We start from the raw sequence: 26,564 nt of genomic DNA, 5'->3' as shown, positions 1-26,564 counted from the left end.
ATACAAATGCTTTTGAAAGGGTGAAAGTTCCTCAAAATAGTGATTTGGAGTCAAATTCTTATTTTCTACACAGGTTATAACTACTACTGATTTCATAAGAAGCAGGAAAAAAGAATATGAAAAAATTTGGCAAAGTTAGCCCTGAATGTCCCAAAGCTATAAGCCAATTAAATATGGTTACTTTTTCCCAATGCAGTAATAATTATCTTTCAAATGATAAGAAACAAGAAGCCCTGATCCTGTGGTGGCAGTTTGCATTTGAGTTCTGCGATAAAGGATCTGTATCACTACACCAGTTTCAATACACAAGAGAATCTGAAATGAAACTCTTGTAACAAGAAGCATATTGTGGTCATCTTGTCTATCAACAGGCCCTTTAATCTTACAGATTTATTAAAATGCCACAGAGATGAGATGAAACCAGATCTCATGCTAAGAGTTAAGACTCACGGCAGGCTCTTTCATCTGTTCCATCAATGCAGTCCTCTACTCGATCGCACCAGTATGTGCTCGGGACACACTGTCCATTTGAACACGTGAACTGCTCACTTGAGCACGTCCTTCCCGCTGCAAGAAACAGGCATTCCATCAGTCTTTTCCATCAACCAAGACTTTTTATGAAGAAAAGTATTATCCTTCTTCCTCTTTAACTACTTAATCTTTCTCATAAATATCAGCACTTTCTCCTCTCATGTACTGATATTTCAGGGAGACTGAAGAACATTTGACAAGTACATGGCAGATAGGATAGCTCTGTGATGCCTTCTGTAAGTCAGCAAGTTCACTGCTTTTCTCACTGAAGGGGTTGACCCCTAGGTTAAAAATTACCTCCCTACAATTGTTCTGCCAAAAACATTAAATTACTAGTTCTCACTGATTTAAAGTTTTCTCTATTATTTTATTTACTGGGTCAACATCTCTCAGTAACTAAGTTATGTGGTCAATCAGAATGTCACAACATTAAACACAGCAGAGTTGAAAGTAAGGCACTGCTTTCTAATACAGCCAGGGCCTCAACAGTCACAAATTGTTTACATTTATAAATAAAAGAGGATCAAGAATGATTATGACGGTCTTATGACGACAGGTGTCAGTGAAAAGCAACCACGTAAAATTGTTCAATTCCACCTTGATTCCACTACAGTTAAATTAAACTTTCAGTTCTTTCTAGGCAAAATAATTGAATATGTGAAGATATAGCTGAAGGGCAAACTTACAGCAAACTTTTCCTTCCCTCTGCCACCTGCACGTTTCCTTCAAACTCATGCTATATCTCAACATCATCCCAGTCTATACACTGGCATTTGGGCATCTGCTGCTCTACAGGGGCTCTCTATGCCTTCTTCTGCCAGCAGTGTTCTCAAAGTAAGATCAGCTACTGGGATACTAGGGTCATGAGGAAAAACAAGAGCAAGACAGTAAAGTAAAACAATTTGGTTTAATTCTGCACATATGACTTCCAGAGCTGTCAGCTAGTTTTCTCAGGAAAAATTTTTAACATTTCAAGGAGGAAAAGCTCCTTTAGGTTTCCCAAACACAGAGATAAAAAGTCCCTTTAGAAGAACAAGGACAAATACCAGGAGATTACTCAAAAATGGCAGCAGCACAGTGCCACTGTGTAGTTACTAACACTCATGATTAACTAGTACATGGAGAACAATGTTACAGTGACCTAGTTCAAAAGTCAAACTCAGTGTTGCTCATTTTGCATTTTATTTCTACAGATTCCTTAGTTAAAACATAACCAGCAGTTGTGCTGACACCTTCTCAGAGGAAGAGAGGAGCAAAAGGCAGTTAACTTTCATTCAAATTTTTCCATCCTCAGTGGGAACAAGTATCAAGATATAAAAGCACAAACCAAGTCTGTGAGCAAAATCCTTCCAAACTTAAAACTTTGAACCTCCCCAGGGGTTGGTGAGTTGCTCCAGAGCTGTTCAGTTTAAAGACATTATAAAAAAATTATACATAGAATCAAAATGAAAATAAATTAATCTTATCCTCATCAATTAAAGTAACTTCTAATATTAGAAGTAGCAGGAAATCAGGTCTTCAGAACACTCCATCTTATGCAATAATGCAGAGAATGTAATTTGGTGCAAAAATCATTCTCAGGTTTTTTTATATAGTTCTAAGATGCCAGTGTGAATTTTGTTAGGTAACAGATAGAGCAGACATCATCGTATTATGTCTATTTCACAGCTTTTAAAACTACTAAATTTTGTATCAAGTTTAAAACTAATATACACTGTGGGGGTTTTTTTAATTAACTGAAACATCAGTAAATTTCAGATTTCAATATCTGGAGGTGTCTTTTTGGACATATTTTCTGTATTCTATCTACTTCAGACTTCAGATTATTTAATTGCTAGAAACACTTTAGAGAGACTCTTCAGTACTTACAGGAGGCTTGTTTGTGTATGCTCTCAATGTGGTGCTGTGTAAATTATCTTATTTCACAAAGCTAGTATAACATTAAACTTAAAATACTTACGACATTGTTGATGCTCATCTGAGCCATCTTCACAGTCTTCCTCATCATCACAAACCCATGACTGTGGAATACATTCGCCATCAGTCTGACACTGGAACTGATTTCCCTCACAGGTAGGTTGGGCTGGTGTAAGCAAAGAAAAAAACTGTCATTTCACAGACACCTAGGAAAGCACTTTCAGAGAAAACAATTACATAAGGGAAAAGAAGGCTTAAGGCTCAAGTGTTGATGAACTTTAAGTTCCACAAAACACATGAAGCGTTTAACAGATCAAAGAAAACAGACAGACCCGAGAGGGGAAAGGGGACCAGCAAAAGGATGCTCAAAGGCAAAACTCAGCTTAGTGAACTCCTGCACAGGAATGTTCAGCTTTATATCCTCTCCTAGAAACCCAGGCTCCTCTAGAGGACAGGCCCCAAAGAGGTTCAGGTTCTGAACTGCCCTCCAGCAGAGGACCTTATTTTCCAGTAATCTATGGAGTCACACTAGCCTCCCTAGTCTCACACGGGTCTGTTCAATTGCTGTCACTCCACCTCAGGTGCTCTATCCCTGGTAGGAAGAAGGCCTTCCAAGATAAGCTTGTGATTCTTCCCTGTGAATTCATGAGGAAAGAGTGAGGGCCAGGTCAGAACAATCTGAATTATTGTCCCAGCTCCACCCTGTACTTTTCAAATAGACAAACAACAAGGAACCCATCAAAGAGAAAGATCAAAATAAATGTTTGAAACTGTATTACAGCTTATTCTATCCCTGGTTAATATTCCTGAGAAGAATCACTAGCACAACACAGTCCAGTAGACAGGACCCTGGTCTTAACCATCTCTTTTTCTCCGTATCATGTTTTTGCAGTCGTGCAAGGTCAACTAGAAACACTTTGTGCTCATGGGATGATGCGTAAGCACAACTTGCAACGTAACCAAAGCATCAGGGGAAAAAATTTGTAGATTTAGAGTTGCAAAGAACGAAATAACATTAGAGGTAAACTAATTGGAGGGATAAAATAGATCACATACTAGACATATACTTCTTGCATATTTTTTAATTCCTGCTTTGGGAACCAAGGAATAATCTTCTAATATGATTTTAATCTCAGACCAGTTTTAAACAGTTTAAAACTATCTTGCTACACTTGATGTGCCCTACTACCTATGGCACATTAACATACTGTTTTTAGAAGTACAATTAACTGAAAAAAATTGAAAAGTTTAATTTTTGTCTTCCTAATTCATCACATGTATTAAAATGAGAAAATTTTCATGTTTACAACTATGACAAATGAAGGGTCCTGATTTTTGTTGGGTTTTTGGGGGTTGTTTTTTTTTTATCTTTCACAAAGTCAAGATGAATTTTACCCACTCCTTTTTCAAAGCCCAGTGACTTCTTTTCAGTTGCAGTTCAGAACTAAGTTGAAACATAATATTATGTCTAGTTGAAACAGCTAGAAAGAAAAAAAAATAGCTATAGGACAACACCATTTTGTTTTGCCAGTTTAAAAGCATTCTTCACCCAGAACTGCACTGCTTTTTTTGAGCTAACTAAAGTGCTATGCAACAAATCAGACTGCCAAGCAATGCCAATGACCTCCAATTATTATATGGGTCAAGCAGCAAAAAAATAATACAATGTGAAAAGAACTGACATAAATTAGTCTTCCTCACTCCCCATCAGCTGAGGGGCAAAAACTGGCTGATAACTCCACCAACCCACAAGACCTCAAAAAATACTGTATCCAAGAAGGTAAAATGCAAGTGAGTTCCTGAAAACAGACTGTGGAAGGAAATTCTTCATCTTCACAGCTTTTCAATTTAGCTTGAGAGAATCTTTGTGCATGCATGTTACAGTCCATATGAATTGTCCCTGAGCTGCTGGCACAGCACAGCCAACTCTAGACAGCTAAGCACAATTCTACTTTAAGTGCAGTAGGCAGAGTTTGTTTTCCAGGGCTTGAAAAATCCAAAGATTTGGACCACAAGTGATGCTGATACAGCTGTGTACACATGCAATATTCAGGATTACTGCAGTAATAGAATACAATACATTTCTACATCTACTTAGAACATTAGTCACAAAATGAAATTGCATTATTGGACAGTTAGATTTTTAAGAAAAGATTAAGTCATGTTAGAAGCTGAGCACTACTTGATTTTCTGACTACCAAAGCAAATAAACTCATTAAATATGACTCAAAGAGATTCTGCAGTATCTCAAGACAACGAGTTTTCTCCCTCTTCAATATTCATTCATGCACCCCATGTACATTGGGATCTTATTAATTATATTACAAAAAAGTTGCTCTGTATTTGTTTCACTTACGGCAACCAGCTTCATCTGTGTCATCCGAGCAGTCTCTGGCCCCATCACACCTCCAATCTGCCGGAATACAGCGGCCATTCCCACAGCGAAACTGCCCCCGCTCACATCCTGTGGTAAAACACAGTAACAAGCAGGTTAGCAGTACAGGCACACAAACAGAGACAGTGAAGTTCATTCCTGTTAAACAACTATAATCTATCCATTGCCTCGTGGCACAGAAAGGAGAGGAAATGATATTACAATAATACAAAAAATATTAAAAAGTACATAGATAAAAAAGATCTCTATACACCCAGTCAAACAAAAAAAGTAAATAACCATCCCTAAACATTACAGGACATTCCCAACTAAATTGTTAGAAAATTTCAATAATTTTTATATTTGTATATTATACAAACAAAACAAAAACAGTTTTAAAAAAGGAAAATTAACCTAAACAACTCTCAGAGGAGCACCTACACTACAGAAACATATTTAGCAGGAATGTATCAATGTTAAATTCCCAAGCAATACAGACTTTAAATAAAGGTAAGGCATCATTTTGCACGATATTTCTAAGGACTAAACATGTTAAACATTAGCGGTCTCTAAAGTCTATGAGGATTTATAAATAATAATAATAATAATAATCCCTTTAGCTAATGTGGAAATCTTGTTTCAGAAGTAAATGCTTGAAAGTGTAGAAAGATCTCAGGTTTGTTTTGTTTTTTAACAATGTCCACATATTTAAAATCTTTTCTCTGAAGTACAAGGAAGCATGTCTCCAGTCAAGATTTGAATAGTAAATAATTTTTTAAAAAGTAAGCTTTCAGCCATTTATGGCTGATCAAAAGCTGTCCTGCTGTCATTCCCTCCTGCTTGACCTACTAAGGATTAAGACCTGATAAAGAAGCATTCATTCCCAGGTGTAAATGCAGCTGATCAGGCCTTTATTAGTCAACTAATGAAATCTCCAGTCCCATAGGAAAGAGAAAAGGCACTGTTTATGGCCTTTCATTGTGACTATGGCCTCATAAAAAGGGAGTGAACAGTTTTATAGGTCCCCAAAACAATGAGCTATAACATAATTAGGTTCAACAGCGCTCTGTTTTATGTTAATCTGTTGTCAGCACCTCAGAGAAGGGAACACTGAAAAAACCTGAGGTAGTAGCAAAGTCCAACTCTGAAGAAAAAAAGTCCTGTTTCCTGACTTAATTAACAGCCATAAGATAAAACTACATCTTTCAATTATTCTGAGTGATTTGTCCAGAGAAGATAACCTCAGTATATATAAAGCACAACCACCTACTTCATGAATCTGTGATGACATAAATAACACGCTACCCTAACTTTCATGTAAAACCAGGCATATCAACACTGTCACATAAACACAGTTAAGTGATGTATTCCTAAGGGATATAGGCAAGCTACTTTATGCAAGGAATGTTCAAATCTGATTGTCTGGTAGTGACATCCTGATTTATAATGTATCCTGCAAATGGTCAAAAATTTCACTTGGATAAATGGTGGTACGGAGTGGTACAGGAGTATGTTCACCCAAATACCTTCTATAGACTAATGCATGATGGTGGTTGGTGGTGCAGGTCTGGGGTTGGTGGTGCAGGTCTCTTATCAACTACCTTTAAAACACAACAACCTCCCTTGCAAAAATGCCCTGAAGGAATGTACAAGTTCACTCTGGAATCCCAGGCCCTCTCCCTGAATTTTGCCCTACAAGGCAATATTTTCATATAAGATTAGCAGTTAAAGCTCTAATAAACACAACACATAAACCACCATTTATCAATTGCAATTACTAAGCAAAGCAAACACTAAATCTGCTCGTATATTTAATATATTATTGTTTTCAAAACTACTGGAATATTCATAGTCACTTACTTAAGAAGTTACAATAGAGAATTAAATCTGCATCCATATGATTAGAATTTTTAATTAAACACATGCTTATAAGCAATCAATATGGGTAATTTGTACATTATTTCTAAATAATAATTAGCTAAAAAAAATTCAAGCACTATGTACAACACTGGCAATTTATTTTGCCTATCTTGCATTAGGTTCCTGTAGTTAAACATACCCTTCTAGTGATTAAAATGAGAAGATAACACTGATAAACTTTTTTAAAAGCATTATAAACACAGCAGTCTTTGTACAGTATGAGAAATGGTACGTGAATGTTTAACACAAAACCTGAGAATCACACAGTTCTGCTACACTATGTAATACTTTGCAGAATCATAGTTTAAGTTGCTCACACCTACATACAGTAAGTGCTGTATCAATGTCCATTTATACAATTCTTCAGCAGAACTGTTATAACTCATTTAATTATGGCATTAGGCTCTACAGTGTTATCTTCTATGCTTACTTATAACTGAAGGCAAAGAGCTCTGAAATACCTATAAAAATATGAAAGACTGATACTTACCACTGTTTTATATTATCTTCAGAACAAAGAAAATGACATAGCAGATAATTAAGTAAATTCATTAAAGAGATAATCTTTGAAAACAAATAATATGAAAGAAGTAAAAATATCAAGGACACTTCTCACAAAGGTTCTAAAAAGCTTATGCTTCAACTGAGGTCAAAAACAATTCTAACTTTGATAAAGGAGAAAGTAATCAGGAGAAGAATGCATGATTACAAAATTACTCCTACAAATACCCAGGAGAAATACCCAGAATGAAAGAAAAATAACCATGTCAGCAATAATCAGGTTTGGTATATGCTATGCAATGTGAGCCTGCAGCACCTGGGTTTCAGCAAGAGTGGGGACTGTCAGAAGACAAGGGATATTAGCTTGTTTATGGACGTTATTTGAAGCCTCAAGTCACTCGATTTAGTCATTAGTAATTTTTTTTAAGGTTTTCCTTTTCATAAGAGTTTTTGTGTTTTTTTTTAATGGTAAGACAGCTCATTAATCAGTCAAATATTGATAAAAATTAATACTAATGACCTAATTTACATGGAAATTCACATTTACTCTGACAAATGCTGATAAAACCAGACACTTCTTTTAAGCAAACAGAATCCTGTTAGCAAGACTGATGGAGGAAATAACCACCGAGTTTAAAAACAAGCAATAAAATAATCAGTCTTCACTGTCATGCTTAAAATTTGCTATTAGAAAAGATTTTGAGTGATTTTTGAAAGTTTGAATTTCAGAAATGACTGAATTTTTGGTGTTGCTCTACTATTACCATAATTCTCACTGTGATTAAAGCACTAGTAAAATACAGGCTAAAATGCATGGCAGACCTTAGGAATCACACCAGAATATATATGAAGAATCTCTGGGCATTAACAAAAATAATTTGGAAAGGTAAGATCTGTTTCAACTGCTCGATATTCAGGAAGACATCAAGGCTATAACAAATATATAATATTTAATATAAGCCAGTCTAATACTGAAAAATGCAAACCAAAGATCAGAAGCATCACTGCAAAAATACAGCCCAAAGCCCTATTTCTAAACTTCTTCCTACGCTGTGTCACTAGACTTTCCATTGTTCTCTGTGTCTGGGATTCTTCTGTAAGAGATTCTGAGTGGATGTTTAAGATTCAGAAGTTGCTGAGGTAAAACAAGGTCTTACATTACTGGCTCTGGGAAAGCTGCTTGAACAAAGATTATGTCAGGTAGTCATTTTCCACTGGAATAAAGCAACATGATAGCGATTTTGCCAGAGCAAAGATTGAACAAAACACAAACTAAATAAAATATCTTTTTAATTTTTAATTTATTAAAAGTAAATGCATCTTTTACCAAAGGAAATAATGCAATACAAGCACTATTCACCTTCTGTTCTGCAACAATTGCTGCCTGCATATGAATGAAGTATCCTATGGTAAACCACTGCCTAAGACAAACCCCACTGCCATTAGAGGATGACAGTCAACCTTTACAACACTAATGAATGTTACTCAAAGTCACAGGGAACTCAAAGTCATAGGGAACTCAAGCAGAAGAGAGAGAGGTTAATAGCTTCATACATTTCACAGCACAATGCTCTAACCCAGTCTTCAATAGGAAGGCAGTCCACTACACCCTCTCAACCTTCACAGGGCTTCATTTGTGCCAATGTTTCTGTAGAAATATTTAGTTTGAGAATTAAATCTTAAATTCAATCATCTTGTATCAAAATCGGAATGTTATGTTTGACTTACAGTAGAAACCAATACAGCCTTACTCTTTGCCACTCTGCATTACTTTAGACTCTGCAGTTCCTTCCTGAACAGTTCTAGTCCTTTCTATTCTTTTCACACATTTTCTACCTGCCCATTCAACCCTGAAGTCCCTCACACTTTTAACTCTGACTACAAATCTTTTGAATTACATTTGTCATCCACAGATTAAGGGTCATGACTGTTCACTCTGACTCCACAGAATAGGCCAAACCCCCTCATTCGTTCTCCCTTCCTTGTACTCACAATACCTTTGAGAACTGCTAACACTTCTTTAACAGTTAAGCCTGAACGAAGGATTTAAAGTAATGAGGAATGTATTAAGCCCAGGGTAGATTGTACCACTCTCAAACTGTCCACTCAAAAATCAAACTTACACTGCTGCAATTACTTTACACTTTAGGAATCAACTTCCTCAACAGATTTTTTTTTTTTAATTTAAAAGAGTGATGTTCTTCAAGGCAATATCTTTTCAATTGAACTTTTCTACTTTTAATACATCTTCAGGTTTTCAACAAGTAAATGCAAACAAACTGGGCATTACAAACCTCTTCCACATAAAATTCACAAAAAGAAAAGTAAGTGAGAAAAATAAGTGACAAGCTCTCTTTTCTCCCTTTCTGTCTTCCAACTAAGAGTATTCTCTGCTCCCATTCGGCCCCCAAACAGAGCAGCCCATTCCAGTGGCCTTGCAGGTAAAAGAATCCTGGAGAATCACCCTCCATACACTTTGATATCATATTTTTGCCTTGCTTAATTACATGCCAAACAGCACAAGTGTTTGGAATGCTCAGGGAGGGGAAGCTGAACCTCTGTAAATTCCATCTCTGTTCCCCCACACTAATGGAGAAAGAAACAAAACTCATAGTTTAGGAAAAACTTTAGCTTATTATTGTATAATATCCTATGATACTGAAAAGCAGTATTCTGCTAGCAATTACAATAGGCAAATGAACAAATATTATTTAAAATATAAGAAAAAACAGTCTGATAAAATTATGCTAAATTTCATATACCTTGAGACAATATTTAACCTTCATTCTTTCTCCACTCTTCATACTTCATTATATTTAATACAAACTATTCCAATTTACAAAAAAACAGACCACATAAGCATTTATAGCTATTACAGAGAGCAGTAGAAGATTTATCTGCAGTCTTCAAAACCTTGCAACACAAAATGTCTTTTGTATCTATGTGTCTCTAAACTAGATTATATTCGACAAATAATTTTAACTGACAATATCAACAAAAAGGCAGTACAAATGTGTGTCTGCACCCACTTCACATGGCTGCAAGATCTTAGTATACAGATCAATAGGCAGACAGGGGACTAGTCAAGGGACAATCTATAGCAGAATACCTGCAGTGCCAGAGAGACAGAAATACAATGTTGATAGGGAAGTGTAAGATTTATTTTACTGAATTGTCATCCAGTTGCATATAATGAGATTATTATTAGTAAAAGAGTATCTACATGCTCAAGAACTCTTTGTGCCTTGCGCTGTACAACGACGTAATGAAAAGAAGGGCCATACCCAGACAGTTTGCAGCATAAAGATGACAGACTCTCGAACTCACCTGGGTGCCCCAATGTCAAGAGGCCAAATGGCCCTGTTCGTCCCCTCACCAACACACAGTCATATTCTATTGTCCCTCTGTTAGCACTCCAGAAAGGCACCATACATGAGAAGCACACTCTGTGTTGCTGGTACATTTATTAGACCGTACAAGAAAAAAGGCACATTTCAGATTATTTGGGGGTGGGAGTCAGGGGGCAGTGGTGGAAATGATAAAGGACAGAACTTGAAGCAACAGATCTGGTTCTTCACGGACACTAGCTAGACTTAGTTTTGAGTAAACCACATTCTGTGTTCAGCAGAATGACAGGTATCAGAAGCTGTAATAAATGGGTTCTACTCTGATAGGCAAGATCCAACATTTTAAATTACTGATTTATAATAAAAAGCACCTTAAAATTCAAGACCAAAAGTGAAAATATTGTCTTTCAATATGGACTTAGAAATACCACGTTTCATAGCAGCATCAGCAGATTTATACAGTTTCCCTTTACTTGCCAAGCAGTAAAAAAACCCAGCAAAATCTACATTATAGTCTATGCTTTGTGTCTGCATGTTGCACATACAGATACTTGTCAATTAAAGCCATTGTTAAAACTAAAGCATCAAATCTCATTTTAGTAATGCTCACATGCAAAATCTTTCATAAAAATACTTTAAATTAGCGTACTTTATGTTAAACTATTTGTTTTCAGATAATACAGTTATAAAAGGGATATAGATTAATTTCTGCTAATGCCTCAACATAAATCCAAGAATTAAAGAAATTCAGGATTTTAACCTACTGAAACTAAGCAGGAAAGCTTTCCTGCAAAATAAAAAGAGTCCAAGTCTCCTGTAGACAACAAGTTCAAAGGAATGACACTGTAAATGCCTCCTAGCAACGTTAAAGATATTCATAATCCTCGCGCTCTCTGCCTTACTTCATCTTTATTAATTGAAAAAGCAACAACTGTAAACAGCCTGATAAAAATAGAAATGGTTTATTAATTATTTTTGAACAAATCTACTCAATTTTATTTTTTTAAAGTATAAGCCTGAACTAATAATAAAGAAAAAATGCTCCTAATTTTTTGATAAACCACATATGGACCTCTTAGGGAAAAAAAATCTCAGGTTTAATTTTTTTTTTCTTAAAACTCTGGTACTCAGAACAAAATAAGTATGGTTTCTACATTATCACTTTAAAACCAATCATTCTGTAAAAAGTAAAAAAAAGTTAAGATATTTAATATTTTAAAATTATTCACACTGATCCTAAAAGTAAACAAAATAAACTTCTTAAATTTAAAACCATGAGAGTTTATTTATCATACATGCTCACAAACAGAACATATTCATACTATGTATCTTTTACATCCTACGGTACTATAAGCAAATCAATAAAAATTAAGGTCCTTTATAATCTTGCTTCAACTCACACACTTTTTTAAAGTGAAAAATAAACTATTACTATTTTCTTAGTCCTAGAACAAGGCAGGAATGAGAAATAATCCCTTTAAGCAAGGGCTAATTCTAATAGACAGGAGGTGGTACTCCTTTCTACTGATAAAGTATACAGAACAGACCAGGTTCCTTCTTCCATTTAAGTCACTGTCAAATTTCTTGTACTTCAGTGATAACCGAGGATCAGCCATTAATTTATTTTGGACACGTTCTTTAATCTCAACTTTATATAAGTATTTTCCAGGATGAGACTAATAAAACCTATTTATACTCCTTTCTTAGAGAATTTAGTAAAGGCATTATCTGTATGGCCAAATTCAAGAGAACCAGTACCTCCAGTAGCTTTCTCAATACAAAAATGTATTTTGGACACATTACATGTAAAGAACATGTTCTGCACTAAATTGGATAGCCTCAACCAGTTGTCTTGGCATTAGGTGTCTTAATCCACACAAATCAGTTGTGATTTTGTTAGCTGCCTAAGTGAAGCAAGCCCTGTGATCTCTAGGGAAGCATACACTGTAGGAGCTCTCCTAAATCGCAGAAGCTTCTTTTTTATGAATGGCACATTAAATACGCAAAAATCTGTTCTAATTGACCAAATGACATACAAAGGAAGAAGAACAAGCAAACACAGTAGAAATAAAGACACCCTCAGTTACTCACAGAAGGAAGCATCCCAAGCATTTTCATAAGAATGAATCTTGTAAATGGCCCAAGGCTGCTGTAGAATAACAATTGGGTAACACAAGGAGGGGGGGAATATGACCAAACAAGGAAAATCTTCAAGACTAGGAAGTATTTACAACTACAGTGTGTGGAAATAGAAAAAAAAGTGCTTAAACGATTTAAAGAGAACATGTACAGTACATATCACTAAGAAAGTCCAATAGATGCAGGTAAACCTCTCAGGAAGTTCTACTCATTTTGAGAGCTGTACAGTTTTTTTAAGTAAATTTTCCAACCAGTGTGCTGTTTTTTCTCCAAATTAGACCCCATGCTGAGATGAGGACCTGCATTCAATTCAGTCATGCACTCCTGAAATCTGATGAGTCATTGCAGCAGTAAGAATTCCCCTCAGTAAGAGCCTTCCAATGCAGTTTATGACAGCGAAATTGTGTAGTTTTTTGTATTTCTTTGATTTATCATTGCTAGAATGAAAATTGCTATGCAACATATAGCTCTTTACCAAATCATAAGCCTTACTATAATATTATATCACAAGTTATTCAATGAAAAATGAAACTTGTCATGCAAAAAAGAAACCACTTTCCTTTACAGATAATAAAACACAGTAAGCACATAAAATGAAAGCTATTTCTGTCTTCCCACCACAGAACATATATCCACAACAAAATTCTTCACCAACATATTAGTAGGATTCTAGATTTTAAAAAAAGACAATTTAAGTTGTGTCCCAAAGCTTTACAGGGCACTAGTCATCATTTTGCACTTCAAAAATTGCGACTGTTACTTGTTGCAAGCTAAACATCTGAGAACATTTTCAAAAAAGCAGAACTGATGTTTCAGTATAGTAAACAGATAAACTACATACTGTAAGCATCTAGTGTGCCTAGATAGACATTCTAATGCTGCTTACTACTGCCCATGACATTGGGAACTACATATATTTCTTTGGATGCGTTGTCACTTCACATTTCTCCCTTATACAGTAGTGACTCTGTTTCAGCTCGCAGCGAATGGCTGATCACTCCTTATCAAGCTTCCTGAAAAGGAAATTCCATATGCTAAGGCAGCCCTGAGTAAATGAACAATCATAGAATCACAGAATGGTTTGGGTTGGAAGGGACATTAAAGATCGTCTAGTTCCAAACCCCCTGTCAGGATCACCTGAACTGAAACAACACTGTTGTCCAGTATGCTCACACAAAATGCAGCTTTATCTTAATGGACCTGAAAATGAACAGTAATAACTAAATCATCCTTTGCCTATTTCATTTCTAAGTGTAGTATATTTTCTTTACAGTTTTGTATTTTAAAATAACTTTAAAAATCCTTTTACACAAATAGTAATATTAATGAAAGTGTCACATTAAAATGACAAAATCCTTTAATTCATCAAAGGAGGACAGATACAAGAAATACCATCTCCCACTGAAACATTACTCTTCCCGTCAACACCAATGGAAGCATTTTAGTTAGATCTTCTCTAACCACCCAAACTCTCTGTCAGATTTACTCATCCATTTGGATTTTTTTAAGGATGCTTGATTCTGCTGTTACTTTCCCTCATTGGTGGCTGCTAGGCATAATATTTTAAGTAATTGCCTTCATTATATTAGCTAGCTATGCTAAGCAGCATTCCAGGCACAGAGGTGAATAATAGGGAAGAACTGTTCTAGCTTGTGTAGTTCCATAAGCCCTACACTTGCCACGTCCCTGGAAACACAAGAACATACAACTACTACACACTGTCTACTGCCCATTATGTCCTTATATCCAGAAGGAAGCACATAAAACAACAGGAGAGGCATACATTGTCTCCCAAGTATGGCAGTGGTAGCGCACAACATACAAATAACATTGCTCAGAGAACTGCAGGCATTTGCCTACAGGTCTGCAGCCTTGAAATTGTAATCCCTTCCTCATAGCAATAGTTTTTCCATCAGTCTTTCACAACTCCTGCTAGAAGATTACAACCACACCTGTTATATTGCTGGCCAGAGAGTCAGTGTCTCCATACAGAATTTTTAATGACAAGATTTTTCATTTAGCAGGGTGGTAATTTGGGTCTCTCTCTCTCCCTCTACTGCCTTATGAAATTTCTTAGGATTTAAGTCTCCTATTAGATAAAGTTAAATAGGCCTACAAATTTAAAAGTATTGCACTCAGTTTCAGCAAGGCTTTAAAGTGTGTTCTGTGGCTGACTTCATACAGAAAAGTAAAAACTGCAAAGGTAATACAAACAGCTCAAATATCCTTATGGAAGATACCACAGACTTTGTCACTCATTTCAGACATAAACTCGAGCTTGTTTCTTTCATATGAAATGGTTTTAAAAACCACTAGGCCTTGCAGTAGTAAAAGTTATTTTTAATAACACAGCTAGAAGGCCAACAAAAACTGCAGCAGCATTCCACGGGCTTGGTTATTGTCCAGTTCATTTATTGCATTGCAGATTGAGAATAGCCCTACAATCCTGCTCAAAAGTGAACATGTGAGCAGTCCCACTCAAGCCAAGCCATCCGTTTACACTAGACAACTTCATGAAAGGGCTTCTGGCAGTGCTAACACTTGTTCACTACAGCCCTGATGGACCACTCTTGATACCAGCATGCCAGCCAAGCACTGCCTTTAAGTTTTTAGCAGTAGCATTAAGCAATGGTTGCATGGCCAGCAGAGACAATCCACTGACTTATCATAGGAGAACCCAGCGTCTCTTTCTCTCCCTCTTTCCAACACCTCTCTTTCTTTCACTTGCACTTTCCTTACTCTTTCTTTTCTGAAGTCCTGTAACTACTCCCCTACTACTACCTGCATGCTGTTCAAAATCACTAAGCCACCAGGAAATCACCTAATTCCCTAGGTCTGGTTTAGTTTTCCCTCAGGTTTCTAAGTGAAAGCACCTCAGAGAAGGTCTGATGAGCAGTGGTACGCTAGCACAAAGCACACACCAACAACTCTAGGCTGGCAGCAACATGGGCATGGGACATCGGAGAAGAGAGGGAAGGAGAGTGGGGCATCCTACTTCCAGCAGCACTGAACTGTTTACTTGGCTCATCACTTCTCAGAACTGTGCCCTTAGATGGCAAGGTATGACAAGGGCTTGATCAGATCTAAATGGGGTCTCCCACTGGTATTGAATGATAGGAACTTTACGTAGTAAATTTTGCCCCCATTCTTCAGGACATATCTGAGGAGGATTATTGATGTATGTCTCTACTCCAGTTCTGCAGGTCTTATACTTCCTCAAAATAAACTAAACTTTATATGGTGTATTTATCTGAGTTGATAAATGTGCACCATGGTTTATAAAGATAAAAACCATTACCTAGATCCTAAATACATCAATGAATGTATCAGTTCCTGGGATATCTTGTGGACTATGCCTTTTTTTTTTAAAGAGATGTCACAGAAGACAACGAAACCCCCAATCTTCTTGCTCCACAAAAGAATGACCTTGTAATCCCCATCAAAGGGAGTCCCAGTTGGAATGGACCCCCATTCTCTGACTCAACTCAGCAGGGTGTAGTATCACGACCTGCTTGTGCAAGAAAATAATTGGGCAGACACACTGCTGCTGTAAACAGTGCCCTTTTGCTGAACATCTGACTTCTTGATTGTAAAACAAAGGCAACTTATTCATGTTAAAAATATAAAATAGAACAGGTCATAGAAGTAGGACGATTTCAGTCAACTTTTATATGTCATTTCATTAATCCAAAACAAAACTTGTAACAGTGATCCTTGATCTCTAATCCACTTTAAGCATTGCAAAACAAAGAAAACATTAAAAGCCTTGAAACCAACAGTAAAAGCTTAAGGAATCCACTAAAGGCTATCCATTCCATTAGGCATTTCTATGCATACTAATTAAACTCCATTTTCTTAAACTGTTCTAAAAGTGCACTGAGATAAGGAAGCAAAAACTAGTTAATAAAATTAACATTATCATAATAAAGTGGACTTCAAAATTGATCTAAATCAATACCAAGCTATTAAAAGAGATGTTTAGTCTTCCTGAATCCTATTTTCTGTCTTAGACCAGTACAACTCAGGGTAGTTTCTTTGAAATTAAAGAACTCACATTAGTTTGATTCAAAAGAAAACTTATTATTCCTTCATCTAGAAACAGCTCAAGTAATTTTAAGAATAATGTATTGTTATGAAATTATATAAAGAAGCACATTAATTTTAAATACTTTCAAAAGCATCTTTGTCCTTTATCTGCCACATTCAGTATAAGCTACTAAAAAGAAACTGGCAAATTATCTGATTATCATCACTGATTAGCTGCAGTGGAATAAAAACATCCACTTCTCTTTAAATAGATGTAAACCTGTCAATCATTAATTAGAAGGGACCTTCAGTGTCAACAATGACAACTTCTAGAGAAGTGTAATTTCCTCTGAAGCATCCAAAGTCCTATTTGGTTCCAGTATGTTTTAAGAAGAGCTCTGGAAAAGGAGAGACAACTCCAGCTTAAAAAAGTGATAGTACAGTATGATTCAAGTTACATATTTGTCTATCTGAAAAGTTATCACAACCTCTCAGATCTAAAAATAAGTATTTTGATCCAAACAGATTTTGATCCAATATTCATAAACATAAATTGAACTTCCTCTACAATGTGCCTGCTTACAGCTCAATTAAAAATAGGAGTATTCAGATTTTAAAAAATATATATATATTGACAGAAAAACCTCCAGGTTCAGTGCTAAAGAATGAGAAGTTAAAAAAACCCAAATACCACTAGACTTTGATCTGGCAATAATCTAAGAGTGCAAGAAGGTATATGGAAGGGAAAGGCTCCAAATAGTATGACCGATTTCATGTCAACCCAGGAAGCCCAAAAGGAAAAGAATTAAAAGGCTTTAATGAAATTGCATTCTACCTTTCCCCCAAATGAATCTTTGCTCATTTCCTGCAAAACACATGGCAAGTAAATCTGGATTAAAGTAGGATTTCATTGCTCAAATTTCCAATCAGCTCAATATATGAAAGAAGGTTTTGATTTGTCTTACAGGCAAATAGAAGCATCGTACACATCATACATTTATCTTAGTTAAAATCTCCTTAGATGCTCTCTCTATTTGTCTTCATTCCTGTAAGCTTAATTATTTACTGTAATCCTAGCATTTGGCATAGAACCTAAATCTAACCAGGTGTGATCCAATTACTGCTTTCAATTTTTAACTAAAATTCTGTGGTTTGCTCCATTCTTTGCTTTAGCTGATTACTTTGCAAATACCTGATATGCTTCACTGCATAGAATACAGAAAAAGAGTAAATTATTAAGAAAATTCAAGAGATGTACTACAAGTGGGCTATTCATTAAAAGGAACCAAAAAAAAACCCCCAAACCTGTTAGTGCACAGAAATACTCATAAATTAAAATGTGAGAAGACTATTTCACTGATAGGTACTTTTAAATTGACAGACCTCAAGAAATAAACCAGTTTAGAGCCAGGTAGATGGACACTCAGTGGGATTTTTGCTCCTGATTTTTTGTGAGAACATCTCCAAGACAAACCAAGAAAATTGCACTTGTGCAGGATTATGAACACTGCAGCCCACAGGTCATGCACAATACCCTTTCAATTGTATGACTGCATTGCTATACTCATTTTTCTTGCCATCCTTTCTCCCTGCTCATTATTTCCAAATCCTCAGTCTCCAAGGAAAGTCTCACTCAAGGTCTTCAAACACTAGGTCTTGGCAGGGGTGGAATCTAACAGACAGGCTTCTCTGTCATTTAAATGTGCTCAGTGCTGTACAAGGAAGTATGAATGCTGACTGTGGCCTGTCGCCTACAGCAATGTCACTGTACATCATCCTACAGACAAACTAAACAGATTTGAGTGAAGACAATGCCTAAAAACCACTGAATTATTAATTTGGAAATTGAACTACTACAATGCCTGATGGAAAAGTACGTTTCTCCATGCCATTCTAGAAAGAGCTGCTGTACCTCTTCTCTACTCGAGTCTTATTATACCTATTCCTTTCTGGCCTGTCCCACTTCGTGCAAACGTTCATTGTGATCTCTGAGATATCATATCACATGCATTCATTCTTAGAATAGCCTTCATTCTCAGGCTAACAAAGACCTTATAATGGTAACAAATTTTACTCATATTGGCCTGGGATGCATTAAGCTGATGATTTATCATTGCAGAGATTTAGGACGTAAATCAAATTTGGTACACTAACTTTCATGTTACACCAAAGTTTCTGGACAAATCACATTTTGCCAGGATGCATACAGAACAGTTAATCAGCTTTCCTAAAATAAAACAAGTAAACAAACAAACAAAAAAAACCCCAAGAAAAATCAACAACAGAAACCTTTAAAAAAATCATAAACTATAAGTTATTGAAAAGAGAAGCAAAAAAATAAGCACTAGAAGTCAACCGAGCTGTGATCTTCTGGCCTTTTAATAGAGAATGTATGATTCAAAAAAATTTCCATTTATGTAGTGAGAATTCAAAAGTTTCCATGATTATGATTATGAGCAAGGAAAATACACAGCATGGCTAAGCAATCATTGTTCTCATATAATTCAAAGGAAAATGAATCTATCATGTATGATTCTATACATGAAGCATGCTAAAGAAATAAAAAGATCCTCAGAAGTATTCACCAGAAAGAGAGGAGATGCAAACAGCAATTTAAAGATTGTAAACTACACAATACAGTGGAATCCTGGCCTTTACAAAGCAATTTGGTATTTTGCAATAAATTGCAGCAAAGCCAGAATTTCAGTGTAAGTACATGCAAGTCTGGAAAAGATGATGCTGCTGCTGTGTTGTAACTTGCACTAATTTAACAGAATTTGTGACAAAAATTAACACCAATGTCCTTTATTAAATAATTAATATGATTTTAATACCAATAAATTTATTTTCTGGAAGATTTACATCATCTCAGTTGAAAGCAGGTAATCAGGACCTGAGGGACACCAAAAAGCAATGAACGAAATTTAAGTATTCTGAATTATACTGGTTACAGAAATACTAACTATATTAAATTTGTGAAGAATGTTATTCATACTTCGTGTCTAGAAAGCAAGCTTCTTTTTTATAAAGAAAAGCATATTTCTATTAATCATTAGATATTATTTTATATATATTAATGATTTTATAAAGAAATTAAAATAACAGTACCTCTGAAGTTCAACCATTAACAAAAAAAAAATTCACTCACAGGTACTAAATCCTCATCAAAAAAAAGTACAGCAGGCCTTCCACGTTAGACAAGGTGAGCCCAGTAACAGATACTATGTAGAATATTGCATGAGTATGTAGATCTAGTATGCTTTGCAGTAACATTAAAGAACTCATGGTTCAAATGTGAAGTTGCCCTAATGATCTCATTTGCTCTCTGCAAAACTGCTGACCTACAACATCCATCCATTGTCTCTAATTTATGACTATGAGTGTGAAGCACTTCGATATTCCTCAAAACAAACATTAACCATAGTCCCATGATGCTCCTGCTTGACACTACCCTCACTTAACCAGTTTTTGAGATTCCAGAAGCAATTTTTTCTGAGAACAATTACCCCACAGGCAACAAGACTTATAAAGGTTGCAGAACCAGACCCTGTACTGCTAGCAATAATGAGAAGCAGCATTTTTATTCAGTTTATAAGCTGTATGTTCAATTCCAGTAAAACCAGAATTAGGTAAATCAAGGAAAAGCATCATCACTTACACTGCTTCATTTCAACAGTTATTCTACTGTGAAGGCAGGGGGAGGGGACAGGGGAACAGGGAGACATTATAAAATAAAAAACTTCTGTACTTCCACTACCTATGGATACTAGTTCAAATCTTCTCTTTGCTTATTCTGTTATGTCATTTACCAGCCACATCCTGAACAATCACAAGCAACTGTATAGCAAAGAAATAAAGTTTTAATCTACACTGCAGCTTCCATTCTATCCAATGTAAAATAATAGTGCATAGGATTAACTCTGTCCAGTGTGACCTCCTTGGTCAGAGTTTTTGCAGGTCTCCTGCTGCACATTAGCTATCTCTTATTTCCCTGCTCAGAAGTGGGAGCTGCTAGCAGCAGTTGCAGTATAATTACTTGGTTGATTCTGTCTAAGGAGCTTAAACTAAGAGTTGAGCAAAGAAAGCAGATTAACAATTTGAACACACACGTAATACACAGAGACACACAGAACCAGCAGGACTGCAGGTCAATACACGGGGTGGAGGAAATGCACTTCAGCCACTCTTGCTCCAATAAGACAGGCTTGATTGGCACTGCAAGGCAATTAAACTGCGGGAAGAAGGGGAAGGCAGGAAGATGGGCTGCAGCCACAGGCCAGAGAGAGGACTTGGGGACACAGCTACTCCATCCCTAGCAGCCAGATTAGTACCAGAGGAGCAGCACTCAGCCTGCTCTGCCCGTCACATGCTCCTCGATGTCGCCTAGCAACAGTAAAGCCCAGAGAAAAAGTTCTCCCTCTCTCAACTTCAAATCTGAGTCTGAGACCGACTGAGGGGAGCTTATTGTGCTCCAGACTAAGCATCTGTTTCTTTCTTATAGCCTTCTGTAAATGACTGCATATACCACACGTACACAAGCGTGTCCATGCATAACCCGCCCCCCCCCCCCCAGCCCAACCTGTCTACGTGCAAGTGCCGCAGCCTGTGCACTCTGCACTCATCAAAAACAACTCTAGGTACAACTTTAGTGGTCACCAAACCAGCTCTTGGAATGCAGGTGAACTCTGCTCTGCAAAATCACCCATACTCCAGTAGCAAGAAGGGCACAAAGATCACAAGGAAAAAATGCAAAAAGTCTGGGGTGGGGGGATTTTTTGCCTTATCCACAGCCAGTAAGCAGTACTCGCTACAGGAAAAACTGCCCGCTGCATCTCTGGAAAACTGCGAGTTTATAAAGTGGAGTTGCAATGTCTGAGCTGCCCCTCCAAATTTAGTCACATTTGTGTGTTACTGTCTTGTACAATCAGAAAAAAAAAAGTTTGTACAAATCAGAAAAACAATCAGAGAAAGCACCCTGGGATAATTTAAAACCAAGATAAAGTGAAGGTAAAGAGCCGGTGGCGTTTGTGGTATTCTTAAGGCGCTACTTCCTTTTCCACAACAGAAACCGACTCCATCAAATGACTCCTGGAAAGAGCCAACTGTCTTCCCTAGCTATTAGAAAGAACTCCTTGAATCAGCGCCCGTTAACCCTCTACTTTCAGGCACTTTTGTTTTTTTCTCATAGAAGTCCCCGGAGAGGGATGTGCTCCTTGCGGTGCAAGTCCCATTCCGGAGAGTCTGGAGCATAGCGCTTACCTTGGCAACTGCCCCGCATTATGCATGCAGTGAATAATATGAGCAGTTTGCAAGCAGTTGCTGCTCTTCCATCCATCCGATGGTGAGGTCCCATCTGGGCTGGGATGCTCCAGCTTCCTCAGAAGCTGGCTCCTCGACTCCGGGGTCGGGGTGCTGATCTGCACAGCAGCAACACAAGGAGCCTGGTGTCTTTTTCTTATCCCGCTAGTTCCAGGAGAAAGGCGTGTTCGCCTGTTGAGACATCGCGTTTTCTATAAACTCCCACCCTCCAGACATTGGATAAAGCTCTTTATACCCGGCGGCCCCGGAACTAGCATGAGGGAATCAGGCACTGCTCCAGGCCCTGCAGCCACAGGCTGCCTCTGCCCCTCCTTCCACACTTTGCAGGATAGGCAAGATGCTTCCAAGTCCCTGCACTTTGCAGACTTTGTATCAGAGTCCATTGGTGCTACACTGTATTTTGAGTACTCAAGTAGTTTGAGTAGATCGGGGAATTGCAGACGGCAAGTGAAATATGTCCCAGGTTTTAGCGTCCCAAAGGCATGCTCCAAACAAGAAAAGTAGTTTTGATAACTCTGAAAAATGTCACAACATCTACTCATCAATGCAGGAGTAAAGCTAAGAATTTAGTACTCCTCACATAAATACTGTGAAAGGAAAACTGTAGGGATGAAACTTACTTCTGCATTTTCTTAGCTGATGAAATCAGTTTGGTAAAGTGCTTTGGCTGTGAATTCTTAAGATATCAGCTGGAGACACCCTACTCAAGTTCGAAGTCTCCAACAGTGTGTGCAGCACACATGAAATGTCTGCCTGTGTTTTACTGCTGCCATTTCAGGAACCATATACCCTCTTAACAAGGGTAGAGCAATGTGTAGGATCACAGGGGAAAGATAAAGATACCCTAATACTTTAGGCTGGAATGCAGCCTTGGTAAAAGGACAAACATTTTGGAGGCTTTGCTTGTGGGATCAGAAGCATCATATATAAACTGTGTGAAGTTAAATCATTATTTTCTTTTATATTAGTCAGAAATAGTTTTCCATGTAGAACATTTAATTATGTCGAGCTGTTCCCTTCTCTGCATGTGTGCACACATACACATGCATGTCAACAATGACTACTGTGCATACATACATACCATGGGAGAAGAATGGGTCTACTTGTCTTGCAAGAGGCTTTGTCAGGTTAATTTCAACAACATCACCATTATAGAAACCATATATCTTCTGCTATGCTCATTATACTGCAATGGCTGTTTGCTGATGCTGCAACAGAACTTGAGCAATATTTCAAAGACTAACTCTTCTTCTTTTTGCCATGGACAGCAGTTTCAATTAAGGGGTAGAGGTGCCTGTATTGTTCCTGCAAAAGTTGCAAAGGAACATGTTGCTGCTTATTAGCAGACTGTGATTTTTCTCCAGGTCCTGTAGGACGCTAATCCCTCTAAACCTTTCCGTAAAGGTTTTCTATCTATCAAGATGGAAAAGGGGGGGTGGGGAGAGAAGATGTGGAGCACAGGCTTTTGCAAGGTTGTGATTTATGCAGGTTCAGGGCTGTTTGGTGTAGTGGTACGACACAGCACCGGGGTCAAGCCACAAGAAACACTGGGGGCAGATCAGAATATTCAATTAGCTTCCTGGCACCTCTGAATCACAAAGAGAGGATAAGATCTCTCCATCACAAGATCCAGAGCTGCCGGGGGAGGGGGAGACATGCCCTCTTCAAATCTCTCTCCTCCCTCCCACCCTCTCTCCTTTCACTGTAGGGGAACAGTGCTTGAAACATTCCTTTCTGCACGGAAGGACTTTTCCTATTGTTGTTTTCTTTGTGTTTCAGTGTTGCCAACTTACTGGAATTCTTGTCGTGGTTTCACAGCAAGGCTCAGGCTGACCAAACGGAACCAGCTGCGTTTGTGTATGGGGCCGCTGCTGCTTTAATCCCCCAACGAGGCCGATGGGGAGGGAAGGAAGGGATCCTCTGAGGGTAGCAAGCAGATCTGCTCTGTACAGATGGGTGCCTGTAAAGCCAACATACAGATTGACCGTTCTTAATTATAAGAGAAATTGTTTAAATCAGTTCACACCCCAGCAACATGCAGACAGGGCAAACAGCACTTGGGAGCTCCAACCCCAGACTGGGAGCTGTGTGCAGTCTTCCACCATTGTATGTTTTAGTTTACCTGGATACAAGCTTTGGGAGGCACCTACCTATGTTTCACTCCCAAACAGTTGGCAGCCAAAAGGTTTGCTCCTGCCCCATTCACTATCACCATTTCTACTCATCTGTACTTCCCACAGGATGGTAGGCAAGAGGGATTCTCAAAAAGGAATGCTGGAGATGCTGTTGATAGTGAGGGGAAGCCCTGTACTGAGACAGTGGATCAAGCCCTTCCCACCCATTATTCTTTGCACTCAGAAGACAAAATTTGCATTCAGAGACAAACGAACTGATCAGCCCAGATGCTTTACTGCTGAAGAATGATAGTAACAAAGGAGCCAGCACAGGACAATGGTGTTCTCTGTTAACTTCATCTAAAATTTTCTCCACTCACTTTACCGTGGCACCTCGTTATCCAACTAAAGGGACCCTGTCCTGCTGGACACCAGTAAATAGGATTTCTCCAAGACTAGAGCTGCAAGATCAGAATCAAAACTCCTCAAAGCTTTCCCATAACTACATCCAAAATTGCCCATGTGGGTGTAATGCGCCTCTCCCTGTCAGCTTCCTGTTGACTAAAATGGCAGCTGATTGTTTCTGAGTGAACTAGACCTAGGGATTTTTAGTTGATTAATCCATGTTTAAGAAGATGCAGAGTATATCTCTTAGAAAGTTAGAGGGAGAAAACACTGGCAATGCAGTTGTTCACTGAACTCTACTCTTAATTCAAAACACAGTTTGCGATGTCTTCGCTTGCCTGGTTTTTGCTGTAAGCAAGCACTCAGAAAAGCAGTTAAAGGTGTAATTTAGAACTAACAACTGCACTGCTTAAATATTAAAGATACACACTAAGCAAGGAAGTTAAAATTTAAAAGGCTTCATTTTTGACCAAAGTTCAGTTCAAGTCAGTGTCCAAACTCATGCAATTCTTACCAGACAGACAGAAACATCAGGGTTGATGTATGACTAGGTAAAGATACAAAGCTAATAGTTAAAAAAGAAAAAAAATATATACACTCAGTTAAAGAAACTGTGGGTCAGATTTGCACCTGTAAATTTGTCTCTTCTGAACTTCTTGGGACAGTTTACAGAGGCTAAGGATCTGCCCAGTGCATTATCCAATAAAGCTGTAATTGCCATTGGCGTTCAGTAATCTTGTGGTCAATCTGTCCGTGGATAAACCCAGGTGTTTCCCCAAAGAAAATATTTTAAGTTACAAGCTGTGTGTTTCCAATTTAACATTTAAGTTTAATTATTAAATCCTATGCTTTTATCATGAAACCTTTTTTTGTTATTTTTGTGTAATCATACTAAAGCAAGGCTACATTTTAAACATATTAAAGCCATGCTCATTTTTTGAGAGAACACTGGTAATGACAAGTCATACAAATTTAAACTAAGGACAGTCTCTCTGCCTGGGTAATAATATAAGTACCCAACTGCAGCAATTATTCAGATTTCATCCATCTTTGCTATTCTACAATCTAAAGTGTCCTATTTCTTTAACTGAACCTTAGTTTTACAGAAAGCAACACTTTGGGGGGAGGGGTGTTAGAGGCTTCCATTATTAAGGAGGGTCTCTTTAGAGGTACTACTCTGGAGACATTTCCTTCACCAAAGGCCCACTTCAGTTTGCATCAAAACCATCAGACTTCAGGCAGAACAGACTTAGTTTTTTTCATGGGTATCCACAGTAGCAATGTGTATTTGCATTTCACCACTTAATCTTTCCAAATACATATGTTGTGAGCAGAAGTTTCCATAAACAGGAAAATCACATTTTTGGGGAGTGAGTTACATCTTGTACAAGGAACCAGTATTAATTTCAACTCTACAACACAACAAAGAAAAGCAGACAACAGCGCTGAGTTCAAGTTTCTCATATAAGCCACATCACATTTCACAGTATCTAAAACAATGGAAATTATTTGCCAGGAAGGTAATTTCTTCCAAGGATTTAAAGAATAAACCAAACCCACCTAATCTCAAACTAAGAAAAAGAGAGCCTTAGTTCATATAGTTCCCAAATATCTAATGCCTATTCATAACTAGAGCACAGATTTCCAGAAGACTGGATCAAAGGTGGATCCCCAGACCACATGAATGTGAGAAACATTAAACTGAGGAGATGTGAATTGGTCCAGAACAGAAATCACAGAGTCAGGATTGCACAATGCAGCTGACACTGTGGCCAAAAGTTTCCTCAAGGTCTTCTGGTTAGTGGCGCATTACAATTTCTCTCTTTCAACCTGGAATTCTATTAGTGCGTCCTGGAACAAGAAGCAGTGCATGGGAACCACGTGCTTTTTTTGGTGACTGCCACTGAACGAGTAAGACTAGTAGAGAGACAGTCAGTAAAGACACTCCCAAACAACCCCCAGGTGTATTTT

The 26,564-nt window shown here is 37.6% G+C and overlaps 1 protein-coding gene across 2 annotated transcripts in view; it reads right to left on the bottom strand.

Annotated features, from left to right (window-relative positions):
- The window catches only part of LRP2 (LDL receptor related protein 2), a 116,676-nt gene extending 94,414 nt beyond the window's left edge, over nt 1-22,262 (bottom strand). For both annotated transcript variants that reach the window (XM_027678651.1, XM_027678652.1), the window contains exons 1-4: nt 22,015-22,262; nt 4,805-4,912; nt 2,492-2,614; nt 451-567 (exon numbers count right to left, since the gene is read on the bottom strand). In XM_027678651.1, coding sequence (XP_027534452.1) covers nt 451-567; nt 2,492-2,614; nt 4,805-4,912; nt 22,015-22,108 — 442 coding nt within the window. In that variant the 5' untranslated portion in view covers nt 22,109-22,262. The remainder of the gene's footprint in view (nt 1-450; nt 568-2,491; nt 2,615-4,804; nt 4,913-22,014) is intronic.
- Nucleotides 22,263-26,564: the final 4,302 nt, after the last annotated feature.

Source organism: Neopelma chrysocephalum, unplaced genomic scaffold (assembly GCF_003984885.1).
Source record: "Neopelma chrysocephalum unplaced genomic scaffold, ASM398488v2 Primary Assembly neopelma1_44, whole genome shotgun sequence".
NCBI classification, from domain to species: domain Eukaryota; kingdom Metazoa; phylum Chordata; class Aves; order Passeriformes; family Pipridae; genus Neopelma; species Neopelma chrysocephalum.
The sequence above is the reverse complement of the archived record's forward strand: the minus strand, read 5'-3'. Positions and strand labels throughout refer to the sequence as shown.